This window comes from Oncorhynchus tshawytscha, linkage group LG13 (genome assembly GCF_018296145.1).
Source record: "Oncorhynchus tshawytscha isolate Ot180627B linkage group LG13, Otsh_v2.0, whole genome shotgun sequence".
Lineage (NCBI taxonomy): Eukaryota > Metazoa > Chordata > Actinopteri > Salmoniformes > Salmonidae > Oncorhynchus > Oncorhynchus tshawytscha.
The window spans coordinates 24,171,316-24,190,445 of record NC_056441.1 but is presented as its reverse complement, the minus strand read 5'-3'; the positions used below and the strand labels follow the sequence as shown (position 1 = coordinate 24,190,445).

Here is a 19,130-nt window from a genome sequence, read left to right as displayed (position 1 = left end):
GATGAACCATGTCTTGGACATGTCCCAAACTGTCTGTAAAAACGGTGAGAAATTAAACCCAGGCATATCCATGGTCAATATCATTCTCAAAGCAACTCAGCCGCTGAGAAACAGTTGAAAACGTTCAAACTCGCTTTGAAAACACTGATATTTCTGTATCTGCTTACATTGTGTCGCCGGAAAGCGATTCTAGATTCAAGACACGGATCCTGTCAGTCAACGTCTGGATCGAAACCTATTCTGCTACCAGAGAGAAACAGAAATCACAATCTTCACTACAGTTTGGGGTATCGTACTACAGTGGACATCATCTATCAACACCTACCCTATACTGAGAATGATCCGGAATCCCTTTCAGTTGGAAAAGCAAAGGAGACGCTCAGATCCAATGTGGAAAAGTCTTTAGTTGACGTGTGTTGTTCTTGGCATGGATGGTTGTAATGACAACATTACCCTTCCTGCAGAAGGAATGCTGCTCCCGAAGGGGTCAAGGTAGAAGGTTCCTTCAAGATCAGACATTACACAGTCCAGAGGTATTCCACAACAGCAGGCTGTCTACCAAACCTTCCCTTCACACTGTAATACAGAACAGTGGAGTATCATTGAAATGGAATTAGAGAAGATTGCGTTAGCTGTCTACACAATGGGCACATCAAATCCACACTGGGAGGAAATTCAATTCAAGAAATTCATCACACTGTTTAGACAGGTCTCTGGGAACTCCAGCTGGACATTTGGCTAAGCTTCACTATAAAGCCTCATGAATACGTTCCTCATTTATCCTCATTTATTCTCCAACAGCTCTGACTCACTTCCTGAAGAGTGTCTCTGTGTTCTTCTTTAATCAGGCGATGTCATATACAAACAGCTAAATCAGACTGTCGGCTAATCAAAAAAACAGAGAGAGAGAGAGAGAGAGAAGGCAGGGTTCTGAAGTCTGATGGAGTCTGACCACAACTGAACACAAATCCACTTTGTTCATGTTGTGTATGTGATTCTGAGGGAGCTGGAAAGCCACAAATCAGTTCAATCCAAACTTGCGGAGCTATTGGATAACCAGCTGGTCCTGTGCTGTAGGAGGCTATGACTCTGCCACGGCCAAAACCAGCTGGTAGTGTACCGTAGGAGGTTACAGCTCTGCCACTGCCAAAATGCCACTCTAAAACACAAATTAGAATACACACTCATACAGAAGGCAAATAAATGCTTACATTATTTCCAATATTCATTCATTTTTACTTATACATGTCTACTATATATGCATAAAAATTGTGTAATATTGTGAGAATGTTCAAGAACCTGACAATGACAAATACATTTTTTGATTGATCAGTTTTATTCACTTAAGAAACCATTATGTCCCAGATTTATATGTAATAAAGGGATATATATATATATATATATTTCACTCAAAGGTAAACTTTTAAGACTTAGTGGGAGAACAATGTAAAACCAATGGATCAACAGTTGGGAGATGTTGACTAATATGTATCATTCAGTTATGTTGTAAGTCAATCAGAATAATAGGACTCACGGTAATAGCCTACTATTCAATTCAATTCCACATTTTTACTTAAAGCTCATTGCATGATTGTTGTATTCCAAACCAAGAAAATACAGTAGAATTTAGTCTTTGACAGTGCAAAAATCCAAGCCATTTTATCAATGCAAGGCACTTGTGGAATGTTCACAATAATATCCTGTTATATTCCCAATTTACAGTCTCAGGAGCTTGAGGCTTTGCTCACAAGCATATCTTTTTTTACTTGATCTTACACATCCAGTTGATCATTCCATCCTCGTTCCATTCCTTCCTCTTCTTGCTTACTTTATCTTTCTTCCTCCACTCCTTAGCCAATCAACAAACACCTTTAGTCAGAACACCCGTCGCTGTTGTTTCTTGAGAGAGTATAAGCCCATGTCTTCTTTCTACTCATGAGAGCATAGTGAGTATGTAGGCCTATGTATGTAATTCTGTACCTACAAATGCAACATGATCACATCAACACGTTTTTCCAAATGGCTGCAAAATTGACCTTTGACCACTGCGTGGCCTATGTGGCGGGTCAGGGTCATAACTGAGCGTGCTCTGAGCTCTGGTCGCTGTCGTGACTGTCCTCATTACCAGGGGAACTGGAGGAGTGGTGTAATCCTCCCACCATGCCACAGTACTCTGACGGCAACAGCGTTCCCTTCTTCGCGTTGACAAGTTCTTTTTCCCGGGCTGCTGCCCCCTGTTGACCTCCTTTAACACGCTTCCACTTCATCCTTCTGTTCTGGAACCACACCTTCACCTGGAGGAGAGGAGACCAATTGGTTTACAGGGAAATTAGTGGAAGTTATATGACAGGGGGGTCAAACTCAATACCTGGTGGACCACAGTGACTGCTAATTTCAGCTCTTTCCTTTGGTGTCTGATTTAGACACTCCTAGGGAGGAAGGAAAGCATGCAGATGCTGTGGCTCTCAAGGACTGGAGTTTGACACTTGGATCGTTTGCAGGAAAGTGAGTTGATCATAACCCTTCTCAATAACAAGGGCAATATTAACCAAGGTTTTAGAAAGTATATTTAGGTTAGTAAAAATAACCACATGAAGAAAACATCAACAACTTTTCATTGCACAAAGTTTAACTGTAGTCTTAAGGCCTTGTTGTGAGAGAGTGGAGATGGGGTGTATATGGAGTGTGAGGGTCTGAGGTAACTCAATGCCACTGTGGGTGCGTTGGTTGTAGGGTTCTGGAGACTGAGTTCTTGGCAAATAGACCCGTCTGTAAAACCCTAGCGTCCCCCCACCTCCCCCCACCTCTTAGCGTCCCCCCCACCTCTTCCCCATCCCTCAGTAAAACCCTAGCGTCCCCCCACCTCTTCCCCCATCCCTCCTCAGTAAATCCCTAGCGTCCCCCCACCTCTTCCCCCATCCCTCCTCAGTAAAACCCTAACATCCCACTGTGTGTTGGGAAACTCAATGTCCTGAATCTGTTGGTGTGAACCCTCCTCTATCAGTGTATGTGACTGGGAGATTTACGGCCTCGGTGAAACAGACCTCTGCCAGCGCAGCAGAGCACACACAAACACACGCATGCACACACACACACACACACACACACACACACACACACACACACACACACACACACACACACCACAGGAGTGTGCAACCCAGCTCCCCCACCTCTCATTTCACGCACATACACACACACACACACACACACACACACACACACACACACACACACACACACTTCTTCCGACACACCAGCCCCCCCCACACACCCTCTCTAGCTCCCCCACCTGCCTCTTCACAATGCATGATCTTATGTAAACCCCAAGCGACACCTCATCTACCGGAGCTGGCAGCCGAGAGCCAAATGATTATCTACAAGATCATTAGTCGCAGTCGCACACCAATTGAGTCTAGGATCCCCTGTTGCCGTCAACGGGGTGCTTTGGGTCATTTTGACCTCACTGTGTACGATGTATGTTTCACAGGGTGACACTGAACCCTTTGTGTACGTTGTAGGTGTACATTGTACTGGGTGTACATTGTGGGTGTACATTGTGGGTAGCGCTTGATGACACTGAACCCTTTGTGTACGTTGTAGGTGTACATTGTACTGGGTGTACATTGTGGGTGTACATTGTGGGTAGCGCTTCATGACACTGAACCCTTTGTGTACGTTGTAGGTAGCGCTTGATGACACTGAACCCTTTGTGTACGTTGTAGGTAGCGCTTGATGACACTGAACCCTTTGTGTACGTTGTAGGTGTACATTGTACTGGGTGACATTGTGGGTGTACATTGTGGGTAGCGCTTGATGACACTGAACCCTTTGTGTACGTTGTAGGTAGCGCTTGATGACACTGAACCCTTTGTGTACGTTGTAGGTAGTGCTTGATGACACTGAACCCTTTGTGTACGTTGTAGGTAGCGCTTGATGACATTGAACCCTTTGTGTACGTTGTAGGTAGCGCTTGATGACACTGAACCCTTTGTGTACGTTGTAGGTGTACATTGTACTGGGTGTACATTGTGGGTGTACATTGTGGGTAGCGCTTGATGACACTGAACCCTTTGTGTACGTTGTAGGTAGCGCTTGAAGACACTGAACCCTTTGTGTACGTTGTCGGTAGCGCTTGATGACACTGAACCCTTTGTGTACGTTGTAGGTAGCGCTTGATGACACTGAACCCTTTGTGTACGTTGTAGGTAGCGCTTGATGACACTGAACCCTTTGTGTACGTTGTAGGTAGCTTGATGACACTGAACCCTTTGTGTACGTTGTAGGTAGCGCTTGATGACACTGAACCCTTTGTGTACATTGTAGGTAGCGCTTGATGACACTGAACCCTTTGTGTACGTTGTAGGTAGTGTACGGAGATACAGATCTTTTGTTTCACTCTTTCGTTGCTGAGAATTTTCCCACACATCAGTAGTTTATTCAAAGTTTTAAAGGCTTTAAAAGGTTACAGTTTATAATTTCAGACTTGATTTGCAGTAACAAAATTGTCATCAATCCCTACAAGAAATGTCCATTTATTACAATCAACATAATAATTCACAATTCCTGTTGCTGCAGGATTATTTTCCTAATGTAGCAAACTGTCTCAAATGAAGATCCTATATCTGTAGTAAGCCCCTGATGTTTATAGCATGTATAACGCTGGGTGACAGTGAACTGAGCAGGCGACTGGCAGCCACGTTGGACTTCGTGGTTAGTGTTGACTGTTGAGGCGTCTTATTTCGACATGGCCAGGTATGTGCTGATCCTGCCTCGGATCTTGTTCCTGACTCCACAGATCCTCCAGTATTCGCGGCTCCTCTTTGTGATGATAAAGCTGCTGCCTAAAACGGCCCGATCGGATCGAGACCGAGCGAAGCCCCGCCCCCCCCTTCTCCCTCCCCCTCCCCCATCACGTCACCTACTGCCCTTGTGTCATCCATCCCCCAACCCCCTGACGCCCCTACACCACCCTACCCCTTCCTGTTGGCCCTCCCCCTGCCCCACAAACTGCAACCCCTCCAACAAGCCCCTGATCCCCCGACCCCCTCTTATCCAGCGTCCGAGCGACCTGCTTTCTCACAGATCAGTTTGTCCCTTTCTCCCTATGCTCCTCTGTAGGATTTATTTTAGGCATTGTAGCCTGCCACTCACAGCCCCAAGATAGGAGTTAAGTTTACAGAGTAAACACACGCATGTGTGGCTAATTGTCTAATAAACAGGCTTATAAGCGTCAACCGCCTCATAAAAGTCCTCTGTAAGTTGTTGTTACACACAACCACACACACACACACACACACACACACACAATCCTCTGCCACTGTATACGCCCTTGGGTGCAGTCCTAATTGTGCAATAAGTAATTTGTAAGTCGTTACCTGAGACGGTTGTTACACACATACACACACACACAACCACATACACCAATTCACAAGGTTCAGTTGCGAGACAAGACCTCCAGGGGTGTGAGGGGCTCTTGGGCTGAGGCCCGACTTGTACAATATTTGTTAGTAAAGCTATACAGTAGTTAATAGCATGATTAGGGTGATAGAAGCTGCACTGTAAGATAATAGCCAGAAGGATGTTAGACTGGGTTTAACATCCAGGGTCAACCCTCACACACACACACACACACACACGCACACACACACTTACACACAGGATCAACCCCCACACACATCCAGATTTATGGGTCCTGTATTGGGATTGTGTGGAGAAGAGAGGAGAAGAGAGGAGAGGCAGTCAATATGAGAAGGAGTGGGGAGGAATGGTGAGAGACAGGGCTCCTAGCAGGAAGGGCCAACTCCTGGTTGGGTTGTTGCCTGGTTGCCTGGCTGCCTGGGCTTGGCCTGGCTGCAGCCAATACACTCTGATTGGATTTAGATAAAAGATGATGAGTTCCAAAAGCCCTTATGGGTGTGCTGAGTGTGGAGTTTCATTTAGTTGAAAATGCATCGTTTTTAACCGTTTTATGCAGGCAGATTAGGCATAAATTATTCATTTAAAAAAAGGCTTTTCAATTAAAAGTTTACCTCTTTTCATATAAAATATAGCAGAGAATAAGAAGCTTTTTCACTGCCATACATTAAGGGGAGATTAAACCTATACTCTCCTAGACTCCTAGAACACCTTGAATGGATGTTCTCCATTGAGCGTAGTGTGTGGAAATCTGTCCCTTAATGTGCCCCAGTGTATTTCCTATTGGTGTTGGAAGGGAATTAGAGAAACATCTGGTCTCTGACACATGCCATCAGACTGTCCCTGCATACCCACAGACAGCCAGACCAGCAGTGCTGGCAACACACACACACACACACACACACACACACACACACACACACACACACACACACACACACACACACACACACACTGCACAGATACTGTACATCAAAGAGCCTCTGTGGTTTGGTTTGGAAGTGATTACATTCAGTGCGTTAGCATGACATGTCCAAGCGTTTGCTAGTGTCAAAAACATACAGGGTTTTTCATTCCGAGGTTTTTAATAGAATCCATATCAACTGTCGTTAGCTGCCATTTTCTATGTTCACTTCACTGTGACTCTTTGAATACAAGTGTCTGAGTTATTAGCGTAATTACAGTATTAAACCTGTAACTGCGATTCCTTTAGTTATTTTGTTCACACATGAGCTGCCAATTTTCTGATTTATTTGATCATCAAAGGGAGAAATAAACTGCATCGTGTTTTGCTATTAATTTGTTTTTTTTAGCAAGACAACAGGTCTTACTTTTTCACATTTAAATTTTTTTTCACTTTTCACATGCAACTTATATTGCATTTTTTCATATGCAGGTAACGTACTTGTCTTTCTGTGAGGTCGAGGTTGACTGCTATCTCATATCGCCTAAGTCTCGTCAGGTAGTTGTGGTGCGCAAACTCTGACTCCAGTTCCCGGATCTGTTCCTTGGTGAACGCTGTCCTCTCCTTCCTGGGCTTGCTGTTCACGTCAGACTTATAGCTCCCGTCCTGGGAATCTAAAATGAAAAACAGAACTTTTTCCAGACACAGTTGAGTCGCCAAAAAAGAAAGGAGAACAAAAGGGGTGGGAAAAAAAGAAGGGATTGTGTGATAAACTGCTGAAACACAAACCAAGAGCTAAACAATTATCAGTGCCAATCACCTTTTATTATGGGGATATTGGTCATACACACTATAGTGTCTTCCTGGGGGAGGGGCTGCATGAGAAGAGCCATGCAGGGAGTACTGTCCCAAAGCCCAGCTCACTCAGGCAACCTCCAAATATGCTCTTTCTCCGAAACAGACTCACTCATCTTTGCTCGCTCCTTAGAGCATAGAAAGAAACGGACTGATATCTCTCAATACCATTAAGTTGTAACACATTCTTACTGTATGTGAACATTTCACAGATCAATTTGCCAAAGCCTCGTTTCTTTGAAACCAAGGCGACACAGAGAATATGTCCTATAACAATCATTTGTTTAACTGGAAAGCTGGTGAAATTGTCTCAGCCTCTCTCCAGTACTTTAGCACTTCTTTGAAATAGAAGTTTTATCCAAAAGGAGAGGTAATGTTTGATGCTAGCCAACTCAAGACTGTAGCTCTATTGTTGAAAGACAAAAGTGATTCCAAGAGCTCATCTCTGGTGGATCTGAGGGTAGATGAAGCTGAGGTCCATCAGGGGTGGGGTAATGTGAAGCGGTAATGTACACTACCGTTCAAAAGTTTGGGGTCACTTATACATTTCCTTGTTTTTGAAAGAAAAGCCCATTTTTTGCTTATTAAAATAACATCAAATTGATCAGAAATACAGTGTAGACATTGTTAATGTTGTAAATGACTATTGTTGCTAGAAACGGCTGATTTTTTATGGAATATCTACATAGGCGTACAGAGGCCCATTATCAGCAACCATCACTCCTGTGTTCCAATGGCACGTTGTGTTAGCTAATCAAAGTTTATCATTTTAAAAGGCTAATTGATCATTAGGAAAACCCTTTTGCAATTACGTAAGCACAGCTGAAAAATGTTGTGCTAATTAAATAAGCAATAAAACTTCTTTAGAATAGTTGAGTATCTGGAGCATCAGCATTTATGGGTTCAATTACAGGCTCAAAATGGTCAGAAATGAAGAACTTTCTTCTGAAACTCGTGTCTATTCTTGTTCTGAGAAATGAAGGCTATTCCATGCGAGAAATTGCCAATGAACTGACCCCATAAAAATTAGGTTCATGCTGCCTCTGCTATGTGTGGTGTGTATTAGCGTGATAATGTGGTGTGGTAATGTGGGACCGTAGGGTGTGGACCTCCCAGCTATCACCTAGTAGGCTGAACAATAGACCAATAGATACACAGATCAGCTGAGCACCAACCACGGGCCTAGACATAAAATGGAGCATGGTCTGAAAATTTACACCAGCCCACTCTACAAAGCAATTCAGACGATGACAGGGAGGAGAGTGTTGTGTGTGTGAGTCGTTGTATATTTGATTGAAGTTAAGTAGACTTGAGAAAGACTTTCCAGATTGTAATTCCTTTTGATCCAATTGCCTGTATTTAATCCAGATTGTAATTCCTTTTGATCCAATTGCCTGTATTTAATCCAGATTGTAATTCCTTTTGATCCAATTGCCTGTATTTAATCCAGATTGTAATTCCTTTTGATCCAATTGCCTGTATTTAATCCAGATTGTAATTCCTTTTGATCCAATTGCCTGTATTTAATCCAGATTGTAATTCCTTTTGATCCAATTGCCTGTATTTAATCCAGATTGTAATTCCTTTTGATCCAATTGCCTGTATTTAATCCAGATTGTAATTCCTTTTGATCCAATTGCCTGTATTTAATCCAGATTGATCAATTGGATTCTGAAAAGGGTCCATTAATGAAATCCTTTCAAATATATTTTCCCTTATAGATGTGGCTTAAAATTGGGCAAACATCAATGGATTTCTCTAAACATCACACTTCAGGGCGTCAAATGCATGGAGTTGTAATTTACGCGCTGTTCTTTAGTCCGCGCCACACAAAACCAGCTGACATTTTCTTAGTTCAACTGTAAATGTTGGATGTGTTGGATATGTTGACAAACCAAATAGTGTCAGGAAAGAGTCTGTCTCTGCCACATCACACAGTCACAGCACAGCGTGTACCCTCTATTCATGGCACCTCCATTTGTAAAAATAGAATATGGGACAAAGAAGTTTCTGGAAATAAGTTTTCAAACAAATTGTCTTTCACACAGTTTGGGGATTATATTTAATTTGAAACAATTGTTTAATGATTTATACCCTACAATATATTGCAATACTCCTTTAATATTCCCACAAAATTAATCTACAATACATTTTAAACTTTGTTTTGCATTCTTTGTTATTTACCAAGGTGAATTTCACCTATTATTTCACTATTGCCACATCATTGTTATACCATTGCCTCATCAGAAATAGAAACTTTAAAAAAAGACCATGTTGCCTTTTGTAATGTGCCAGGCAAAATAAGGAAATGTCATTTGTGTTAGTGGTGTTCCCTAATGTCCATGGCAGCTCCTGGGTTATGCTTCAGACTTCTACTACCTGTCAATCAGAATTGCACCCTGGTGTAAAACTGACCTGAGAGATGGGAAGTGAAGGAGGAAAGTTAACTACTGGACACAATTGCACGTGTGTTTGCTGGGAGAATAACACAGATACATGCAAATCAAATGTGCCCATCCTATCAGTGCCCCAATAAAATGTGTTGTTGCACGACGCCACTGAAAGCAGGTGTCAGTGAAATGGCTTCTGGATACGGAGAGCAGTCCTCTTGTCGTGACCCTACGCTGATGTCCTGAATCAGCCCTTGTGTTTGCATACATGTAGCCGCCAGGAAGTACAGCCACTGTGCTAGTAACTTATTAAGGACCTGATGTGTCTAGTCTCTAAATGATTGGAGCTTGCATTACTATGGTGTCTGTCGATAATAATGAGGGCTACAGCCATATACAGCCATATTAGGTCTAGTGCTGTGCCCTGAATGACGAGTCCAACGCATTTAGCCATTGGCCATTTAGAGACTCCACCCGGGGTCCAGATCAGTTTGTCCCTTACACCCTCAGCGTTCTCAAAGGCAACACAGTCGTTCAGTGGCCAGGGTGTAAAATTATATCACGGACTTATGTACACACTCACACGTGCCACTGACTGTGCTCATCTCAAAATAGCTGTTTAACAAATGTGGAAATGGGACCTAACATAAACCTTTTTTTATTATGTAACTCTTCACTGCACAAAAATTTGAATTTCTGTCTCTAATTGGCAATAAAGTTATATTCCATTCCGTTCCGTTGCATTCCTTTCCATTCCATTCTGTTCCGTTGCATTCCGTTCCGTTGCATTCCGTTCCATTCCATTCCGTTCCGTTGCATTCCGTTCCGTTGCATTCCGTTCCGTTGCATTCCGTTCCGTTGCATTCCGTTCCATTCCATTCCGTTCCATTCCATTCCGTTCTGTTGCATTCCATTCCGTTCCATTCCGTTCCATTCCATTCCATTCCGTTCCATTCCATTCCGTTGAATTCCATTCCGTTCCATTCCATTCCATTCCGTTCCGTTGCGTTCCATTCCGTTCCATTCCGTTCCATTCCATTCCGTTCTGTTGCATTCCATTCCATTCCATTCCGTTCCATTCCATTCCGTTGAATTCCATTCCGTTCCATTCCATTCCATTCCGTTCCGTTGCATTCCATTCCGTTCCATTCCGTTCCATTCCATTCCATTCCATTCTATCATCCATATTGCAGTGGTATCCAAAAGTAGTATGGATGAATTCTCCACTACCATTATAAGCCTGCTTTTGCGCACAGCTGTTGCGGCTAATGCTATAGGTACATACATTCTACAGCCATAAATACTATGTAGGTTTAAGCCTATCAAAAAGCCCAGGTGTGGCTGTTCTAACAGTTTAAAAGGTGGCTTCACAGAAATAACACCGGTAGGACATTAATACACTGGAGGAAAATGTCACTGTTGATTATCCCTGGGAGCCTGAAGAGAGAGACAAAGAAAAACTTGGCTGTCCCAGGCTATAACCTATAACATTGGTTTGAGGGCTGTTGAGATTGGAGAACGTTAAAGGAGAAACAGTTAAATAGTCTAATTAGAATGGTAGATTGAGGTAAAAGTGAGTCAATCCATCTATGTAAATATTGCAAACGACAGAGGTAAATCATCACCCTGATTACAGTACCGCTGAGAGAGTATCTTAATATCTGCTGTTGAGACAAATGGAAAGGCAATGGATCTAATGCTTCACAAAACAGAAGATGACTGCAAATCAGTAATGTATCTCACTAACTCATGTCTTTATATAAGATTGTCAATGGAATAGTATGACTATTGACCTTAGCATTAATAAAGATAATTTAACCTTTTTTTTTGTCCAATGGTTTAATTGAATTTGGATCATTTTGCTTCCCAAAAATATTGCCTTAATAGATTAATTCATTTAATATATGTTGTTCTACTGAAAAGGGAACAAAATGATGGTATGAGAATAATTGTATTAATTGCTCGGGTGAAATGAAGTACAAGATCATATTTGATGCTTACGGCCTTGCTGCCTAGGGTTTCACACAATAACATGTTGTTTCTAAGAAGTGCTTGCCTGCATTTATTTTAAATATGAATTAGCAAATCAAGTTAACCTAATTCTACCTCGTTAATTTGTAAACACTTATTCCGGAGATGAATGAATGTCAATACAGTATGGAAAACAGTTGAGATAAGCTAATATAAGACAATCAATGTATCAAGATAATATAAGATATTTAAAGAAGCTATAACATAAGGTCTTATAGTGAAATGTCTTCCCGGTATGTTAGTACAGTTAAGTGTTAAATTACAGCTAACCTTTGTGCAGTAGCTGGTAAGTGAAATTAATAAATTACATTTGCAATTAGACAATTAAGAAAACAAAATTATATTTAACATTAAACTATGAGCATCAAGCAGTCGGTAATCAAATAAGACATCAGTTTTAATCATCAGAACTAAGTCTATTTCAAATAACCTTGGAGTTGAATATTTATACCACAAAAGTATTGGCATGTGGCCATCAGTATTATCCGGACAACTACTGTAAAAACAAGGCCCAAACGCTCAAACAAGCCTACTAGTAAGTGAGGTTAAAAACTAAGAACTTACTTTCAAACTAAAAGGTATGCGCCGGACTCTTAAGTTCTCACGAGGTTCTCCAATGTAGGATCACTGACACATAAAACTGCAGCGTGTTCAGTGATCATGGAAACATTAGCCAATTAACAAGAATGCAACAAATAGATGTTTTATTACTGTATCACACACTGTTCTCTGCTGTTTCAACATCTGTGGAACTGTCTGCTGACACAGAGATATGACAATAGACAAACCAAACACTTCAAATCAATATACTCCCTCGCTGTGTGATGAAAACTCCTCAGTGAGTTTTGAAAGAAACTACCAAAACCTTGAGACTGAATGTCCCGGTCGTCATAAAGAGGAGACCAAGGCGCAGTGTGGTAAGTGAACATAACTCTTCAATAAAAGAGAGAACACTGAACAGAACTGAACAAAACAACAAAACGAACCGTGACGCAATATGGCTTGTGCAGAACAGGCAACTAAACATAGAATAACACCCCACAAAACCAAAATGGAAAATGGCAACCTAAATAGGATCCCCAATCAGAGACAACGATAAACAGCTGCCTCTGATTATGAACCAATTCAGGCCACCATAGACCTACATTACCTAGACATACAAAGATAGATATACAAAAACCCTAGACAGGACAAAAACACACATACCCACCCTCATCACACCCTGACCTGACCAAAATAATACATAAAACATAGATAACTAAGGTCAGAGCGTGACACTGAAGTCAAAGCTAAGAGAAGAGAAGAGGAGAGAATAATGTCCTCATTGTCCTCATCTTACCTGAGCTGTGCAAGTCATCTTTTCCTTTACTGTTCCGTCTCTGTTCCATCTCGTCCGGGGACATCGTCTGTCGTCCAACGTCCCCAGGAACACACGACACACCTGTAGGGTCACTACTACCTCCTAGACCGGGGTTAGTCTGGAATCCACACAGATTCACGGTCCCTCCACCACACAGTTCGGAGACTTGCCTGCCCGGAGGAGGCAGGCAGAGGCCATGCCTGGTGTTGGGTGAGGGAATCTGGGGGACATGCCAGGGGGTCTGGTGGGCCTGGTGCTGTGAGTGGTGGGGGTGCTGTTGATGCTGATGGAGGTGTCCTCCACGATGGTGGTGTTGCTGCCCTCCGTACGCCTCCTCCCCCCCAGGTCCAGGGTACAGCCCACAGGGGGGCGAGGAGTCGGGCAGGTTGGAGTAGGAGATGTGGTCAGAGCGTCCGTGCAGCACCAGCGGGGACTGGGTAAAGGCAGGGTGGGGGTGCAGGCCCTGGGCCGGGGCGTGGGGACTACGGAGGCACCCAAACAGGGAGTGATCCATCACGGTGCTCCACGAGATCCACCCGTGAGACGAACTCCCCTAAGTCCACCACACACACAACCACCAAAACCTCCAGGAACAACCAGACACTAATAGAGACCACAAGACAGAGAGAGAGTAGAGAGGACTGAAGCCAGTTGAGGGAGGTGTGCGGACACGGCGCCTCAAATCAGGGCTCTCCTCCACGGCTCTCTCACCTCGCACCTCCGTGTGCCCCGCGTTAGTTCCCAGGGAGAGAGATCGAAGCAGGAAGGCAGAGCTCACAGTGTTGAAAGGTAAGGCCTCCTGTAATCCTGAGCATGCAGCTTGTTGCCAGGCGCAGCGCTGGTCAACACTGACTATGCTGAGATGGTAGACGGAGAGGAAAGACGGAGGAGAGGAGAGAAGAGAGACGGCTGAGGCCAGAGTGGTTCCAGGGAGAAGGTGGTTCCAGGGAAGTTGGGAGAGAGAGAGAGAGAGAGATAGAGAGAGGAAGGGAGGGAGGGAGGGTGGGTGGGTGGGAGGAGGCCGAGGAGGGGGATGTTATATATAGGACGTAACGTGAGAGGGAGGCCGGGTCACTGGCTCACTGCTAGGCTACTGACCACATGTATACGATCTTCCTCCAAAACGCAACGCACAATCAATCTGAACCATTCCAATGGCCTGGCCTCAGGAAAAAATGGGCAATTCATTTTGAAACCACCCGACCCACCCGACCCCCGCGTCATACTTCAGGGGGTTGGATATGGGGGTTCGGGGGTTCAACACCCCAACATTATCTGCTGTTTGTGTGTTTACTGAAATAGGGGCTGATGCATTAATATTTAGGTGTGTAGGTGGTTTGAAAATATGTTTTCTGTATGTGGCCCTGTACTTGACTGATAAATTACAACTTTTTATCAGAATCAACAAATCTGTACCACCTATCCCCCCCTACCCTCCCCCTCATACACACACACACACACACACACACACACACACACACACATACACACACACACACCTAAGCATTGATACCCTAGTAGTTCAATATGTCATTCTTTAAATGTATTTTCATTTACTGTCAAAGTTGCACTTTGATCTGAGTGTTTTCTGCCAATAGAAATAAAACTCACATTCACGTAACTTCATTGCCATACAGTAAAGTAACAAAAACTAATTATGGAAATTATAGGGGTGTTGTTGAAACGCAATAGTGAGAAAAACTAATTTAGCACAATGAAATGACTGTCATTGTTTAGTCAAAGTGATTCATTTGGCTGTTGTTTTAACCAGCTTTTCATTTACAATTGTGTACGAAAAAATGACCACAAGGAAAAATGCCTTTGGTATCAAGTGAAAATATCCATATATTCCCAAGGTGGTGGTTTTGTAGCAGTGGGAATATAACAGAGGAGATGTGTGAAGAAAACGTCACGAACAAGGAGATCAAATGTTCAAATGGAAATAAGAGACTTTGATACCAAAGTCTTGTCATAGCTACTATATATATATATATATATCAGTGCACTGTGATTCTTAGAAATGTTATATATTTCAGTGCAAAGTTATCAGTATTATGCGATTCATAATTTCAAGCAGATTTGTATTTCCTTCTTACCATTTCATCAAATGAATTTCTACATAATGAATACTATAACATAACTAGGCTGCACCAGCACATCCGGTGGTCCTGGAGCTAGGGGTCCTGGAGCTAGGGGTCCTGGAGCTAGGGGTCCTGGAGCTAGGGGTCCTGAAGCTAGGGGTCCTGGAGCTAGGGTCCTGGAGCTAGGGTCCTGGAGCTAGGGGTCCTGGAGCTAGGAGTCCTGGAGCTAGGGGTCCTGGAGCTAGGGGTCCTGGAAGCTAGGGTCCTGGAGCTAGGGGTCCTGGAGCTAGGAGTCCTGGAGCTAGGGGTCCTGGAGCTAGGGGTCCTGGAGCTAGGGGTCCTGGAGCTAGGGGTCCTGGAGCTAGGGGTCCTGGAGCTAGGGGTCCTGAAGCTAGGGGTCCTGGAGCTAGGGGTCCTGGAGCTAGGGGTCCTGGAGCTAGGGGTCCTGGAGCTAGGGGTCCTGAAGCTAGAGTCCTGGAGCTAGGGGTCCTGGAAGCTAGGGGTCCTGGAGCTAGGGTCCTGGAGCTAGGGGTCCTGGAGCTAGGGGCCTGAAGCTAGGGTCCTGGAGCTAGGGGTCCTGGAGCTAGGGGTCCTGAAGCTAGGGTCCTGGAGCTAGGGGTCCTGGAGCTAGGGGTCCTGAAGCTAGGAGTCCTGGAGCTAGGGGTCCTGGAGCTAGGGGTCCTGGAGCTAGGGGTCCTGGAGCTAGGGGTCCTGGAGCTGGGGGTCCTGGAGCTAGGGGTCCTGGAGCTAGGGGTCCTGGAGCAAGGGGTCCTGGAGCTAGGGGTCCCTAGGGGAGCTAGGGGTCCTGAAGCTAGGGTCCTGGAGCTAGGGGTCCTGGAGCTAGGGGTCCTGGAAGCTAGGGGTCCTGGAGCTAGGGGTCCTGAAGCTAGGGTCCTGGAGCTAGGGGTCCTGGAGCTAGGGGTCCTGGAGCTAGGGGTCCTGGAGCTAGGGGTCCTGAAGCTAGGGGTCCTGAAGCTAGGAGTCCTGGAGCTAGGGGTCCTGGAGCTAGGGGTCCTGGAGCTAGGGGTCCTGGAGCTAGGGGTCCTGAAGCTAGGGGTCCTGGAGCTAGGGGTCCTGAAGCTAGGGGTCCTGAAGCTAGGGGTCCTGGAGCTAGGGGTCCTGGAGCTAGGGGTCCTGGAGCTAGGGGTCCTGGAGCTAGGGGTCCTGAAGCTAGGGGTCCTGGAGCTAGGGGTCCTGGAGCTAGGGGTCCTGGAGCTAGGGGTCCTGGAGCTAGGGGTCCTGGAGCTAGGGGTCCTGAAGCTAGGGGTCCTGGAGCTAGGGTCCTGGAGCTAGGGGTCCTGAAGCTAGGGGTCCTGGAGCTAGGGGTCCTGGAGCTAGGGGTCCTGAAGCTAGGGGTCCTGGAGCTAGGGGTCCTGGAGCTAGGGGTCCTGGAGCTAGGGGTCCTGGAGCTAGGGGTCCTGAAGCTAGGGGTCCTGGAGCTAGGGGTCCTGAAGCTAGGGGTCCTGGAGCTAGGGGTCCTGGAGCTAGGGGTCCTGGAGCTAGGGGTCCTGGAGCTAGGGGTCCTGAAGCTAGGGGTCCTGGAGCTAGGGGTCCTGGAGCTAGGGGTCCTGGAGCTAGGGGTCCTGAAGCTAGGGTCCTGGAGCTAGGGGTCCTGGAGCTAGGGGTCCTGGAGCTAGGGGTCCTGGAGCTAGGGGTCCTGGAGAAAAACATGGTGTTTACAAATTAGGCCAATTAGTAACTGTGTAAAGTGATTTGTGGGTTTAAGCCCTCGTTCAGTATTTATGATTATATGGTTTTGTTTTGGTCTATGGAGGCTGTACAATAGAATGGAGGTAGGTGCCCCCAGGGGTAGATGTTGCTCCCCAGCTCAGCCTGGAACTCCTTTGCAGACCCTCTCACACCACAAAGGAGACCCCTAACCGTCCGTAACTAACACCCGGTTGGATTTTCAACAGGTGAGCCCTTTCACTTTTTTCACACTGCGGGCCGTGGCAGGTGTGTGTCAATATGTGTGTGAGGGGTTGAGGCGGTGTGTGTATCTGTGTGTGTTTATATAGCCTCTATAGTGAATATGATAGACATTTAACTGCTGCTGTTGGTTCCCCCTGCAACCTGGCTTTGTCAATCAGTCTGGGTTGACAGTGTGAGAAGGATAGCCTGTGCAATACCTACAGAGCTCACATCCCGCTAGCAGACGATGCATTAGAAACAGCAGTCCCTCACTAACCTCAATAGCTTCGTTTGTTGTGATGTAACAGTTGCAATTCAAATATACATATGGATCAAAATTGTGTTTGTAATTTGTTGAATCATCTTCAGATTTTAGTCTTAAAATGTTTAATGTTAAAATAAACTGAAATAAACATCAATAATGTGTATAGGCTGCAGTTCCTGTAAATCAGAATTTGTTCTTAACTGACTTGCCTAATGGTTAAATAAATACAGTTTACTTGCGGCCTGTTAGGTTTCTGTCTTTTGTACTGGGATTTCTCTGAACTTCAACTTCAATGCAGTCTGAAGTTTTAAATGGCTACATATTAATTTGAGGAGTTTTAAAACGTCAACTTTCCAAAGGAAGAACAGTAATGAAGCCTAACTTTGGTTCTGTTGCTTTATTGTGGTGCTTTAATTGTTGAGCCTCAAAGAGAGTTTCCCTGGATCCTTCCTCAATGAAATACAAACTAACTCTGTTGCTTTGTGATATCAGAAATGGAGTAGGAGTGTGTGTATGTGTTTATGTGTGTGTGTGTGTGTTCATGTGTGTGTATGTTTATGTGTGTGTGTGTGTATGTGTGTGTGTGTGTTTATGTGTGTGTGTGTGTGTGTGTGTGTGTGTGTGTGTGTGTGTGTGTGTGTGTGTGTGTGTGTGTGTGTGTGTGTGTGTGTGTGTGTGTGTGTGTGTGTGTGTGTGTGTTTGTGTGTGTGTGTGTGTGTGTGTGTGTGTGTGTGTGTGTGTGTGTGTGTGTGTGTGTGTGTGTGTGTGTGTGTGTGTGTGTGTGTGTGTGTGTGTGTGTGTGTGTGTGTGTGTGTGTGTGTGTGTGTGTGTGTGTGTGTGTGTGTGTGTGTGTGTGTGTGTGTGTGTGTGTGTGTGTGTGTGTGTGTGTGTGTGTGTGTGTGTGTGTGTGTGTGTGTGTGTGTGTGTGTGTGTGTGTGTGTGTGTGTGTGTGTGTGTGTGACTAACTGTAAATCCCTCCGTCAGCCACTGTATCAGATAGACTCAACAGCCGTGGCATCTTTCTTCTGTAGATGCCAGCTACTGTTTCACAGAGATACAACTATTTCAAAGCAAAGAGATGTTTCAGACTCTTTCTACAGCAACGTCATGTTTCATAGTTGTCATGGTATATTCAATGAATCATAACACAGGGATAATGTTATTTCAACAAATGTAAAAGCAATTCAGACTTTTTTAAATATATAACATACAGTATAATTTACAGTGCATTCGGAAAGTATTCAGACCCATTGACTTTTTGCACATTTTGTTACATTACAGCCTTATTCTTAAATTGATTCAATTGTTTTTCCTCGTCAATCTACACACAATACCCCATAATTACAAAGCAAAAACAGGTTTAGAAATGTGTGCAAATTTATAACAAATAAAAAACTGAAATATCACATTTACATAAGTATTCAGACCCTTTACTCAGTACTTTGTTGAAGCACCTCTGGCAGTGATTACAGCCTCAAGTCTTCTTGGGTATGATGCTACAGGCTTGGCACACCTGTATTTGGGGAGTTTCTCCCATTGTTCTCTGCAGATCCTCTCTAGCTCTGTCAGGTTGGATTGGGAGCGTCGCAACACAGCTATTTTCAGGTCTCTCCAGAGATGCTCAATCGGGTTCAAGTCCGTAATACAGTATGAATCCAGCAGATATTTGACACTGTGCAGAGTGTGTATCTATGTGAGACCATCTGACTCAAGTCTGTGACTCAAACTCTCTTCACTATCAGGAATAAAGTATTCCATGTTGTATATGCCACACTGTCAAACCTTCTTAAACTGATTGGTTTCTAACAAACACAAAATCCACTGACAGTCAGTAGTCATATTGATAAATGAGTTAGTCTTTTTGTTTTTTTGTATGATCTATTATTGTAAATCCTCCTGTCTTTCCAACTTCTCA

The 19,130-nt window shown here is 44.4% G+C and overlaps 1 protein-coding gene across 1 annotated transcript; it reads right to left on the bottom strand.

Annotated features, from left to right (window-relative positions):
• Positions 1 to 1,325: 1,325 nt before the first annotated feature.
• On the bottom strand, positions 1,326 to 13,908 carry LOC112264528 (homeobox protein MOX-2). Its single transcript, XM_024441194.2, has 3 exons — positions 12,938 to 13,908; positions 6,824 to 6,996; positions 1,326 to 2,294 (listed from the first exon to the last, which is right to left on the bottom strand). Exons 1-3 carry the CDS (start codon positions 13,470 to 13,472, stop codon positions 2,073 to 2,075), a joined length of 930 nt encoding a protein of 309 aa, XP_024296962.1. The 5' UTR covers positions 13,473 to 13,908; the 3' UTR covers positions 1,326 to 2,072.
• Between the last annotated feature and the right edge of the window lie 5,222 nt (positions 13,909 to 19,130).

Coding starts and splice junctions, on each gene's coding strand:
- LOC112264528 (XM_024441194.2), bottom strand. CDS start 13,472: ATGGATCACTCCCTGTTTGGGTGCCTCCGTAGTCCCCACGCCCCGGCC. Junction 6,997..12,937: donor AGATGACTTGCACAGCTCAG/GTAAGATGAGGA, acceptor TTTTCATTTTAG/ATTCCCAGGACGGGAGCTAT. Junction 2,295..6,823: donor TCGACCTCACAGAAAGACAA/GTACGTTACCTG, acceptor CCTCTCCTCCAG/GTGAAGGTGTGGTTCCAGAA.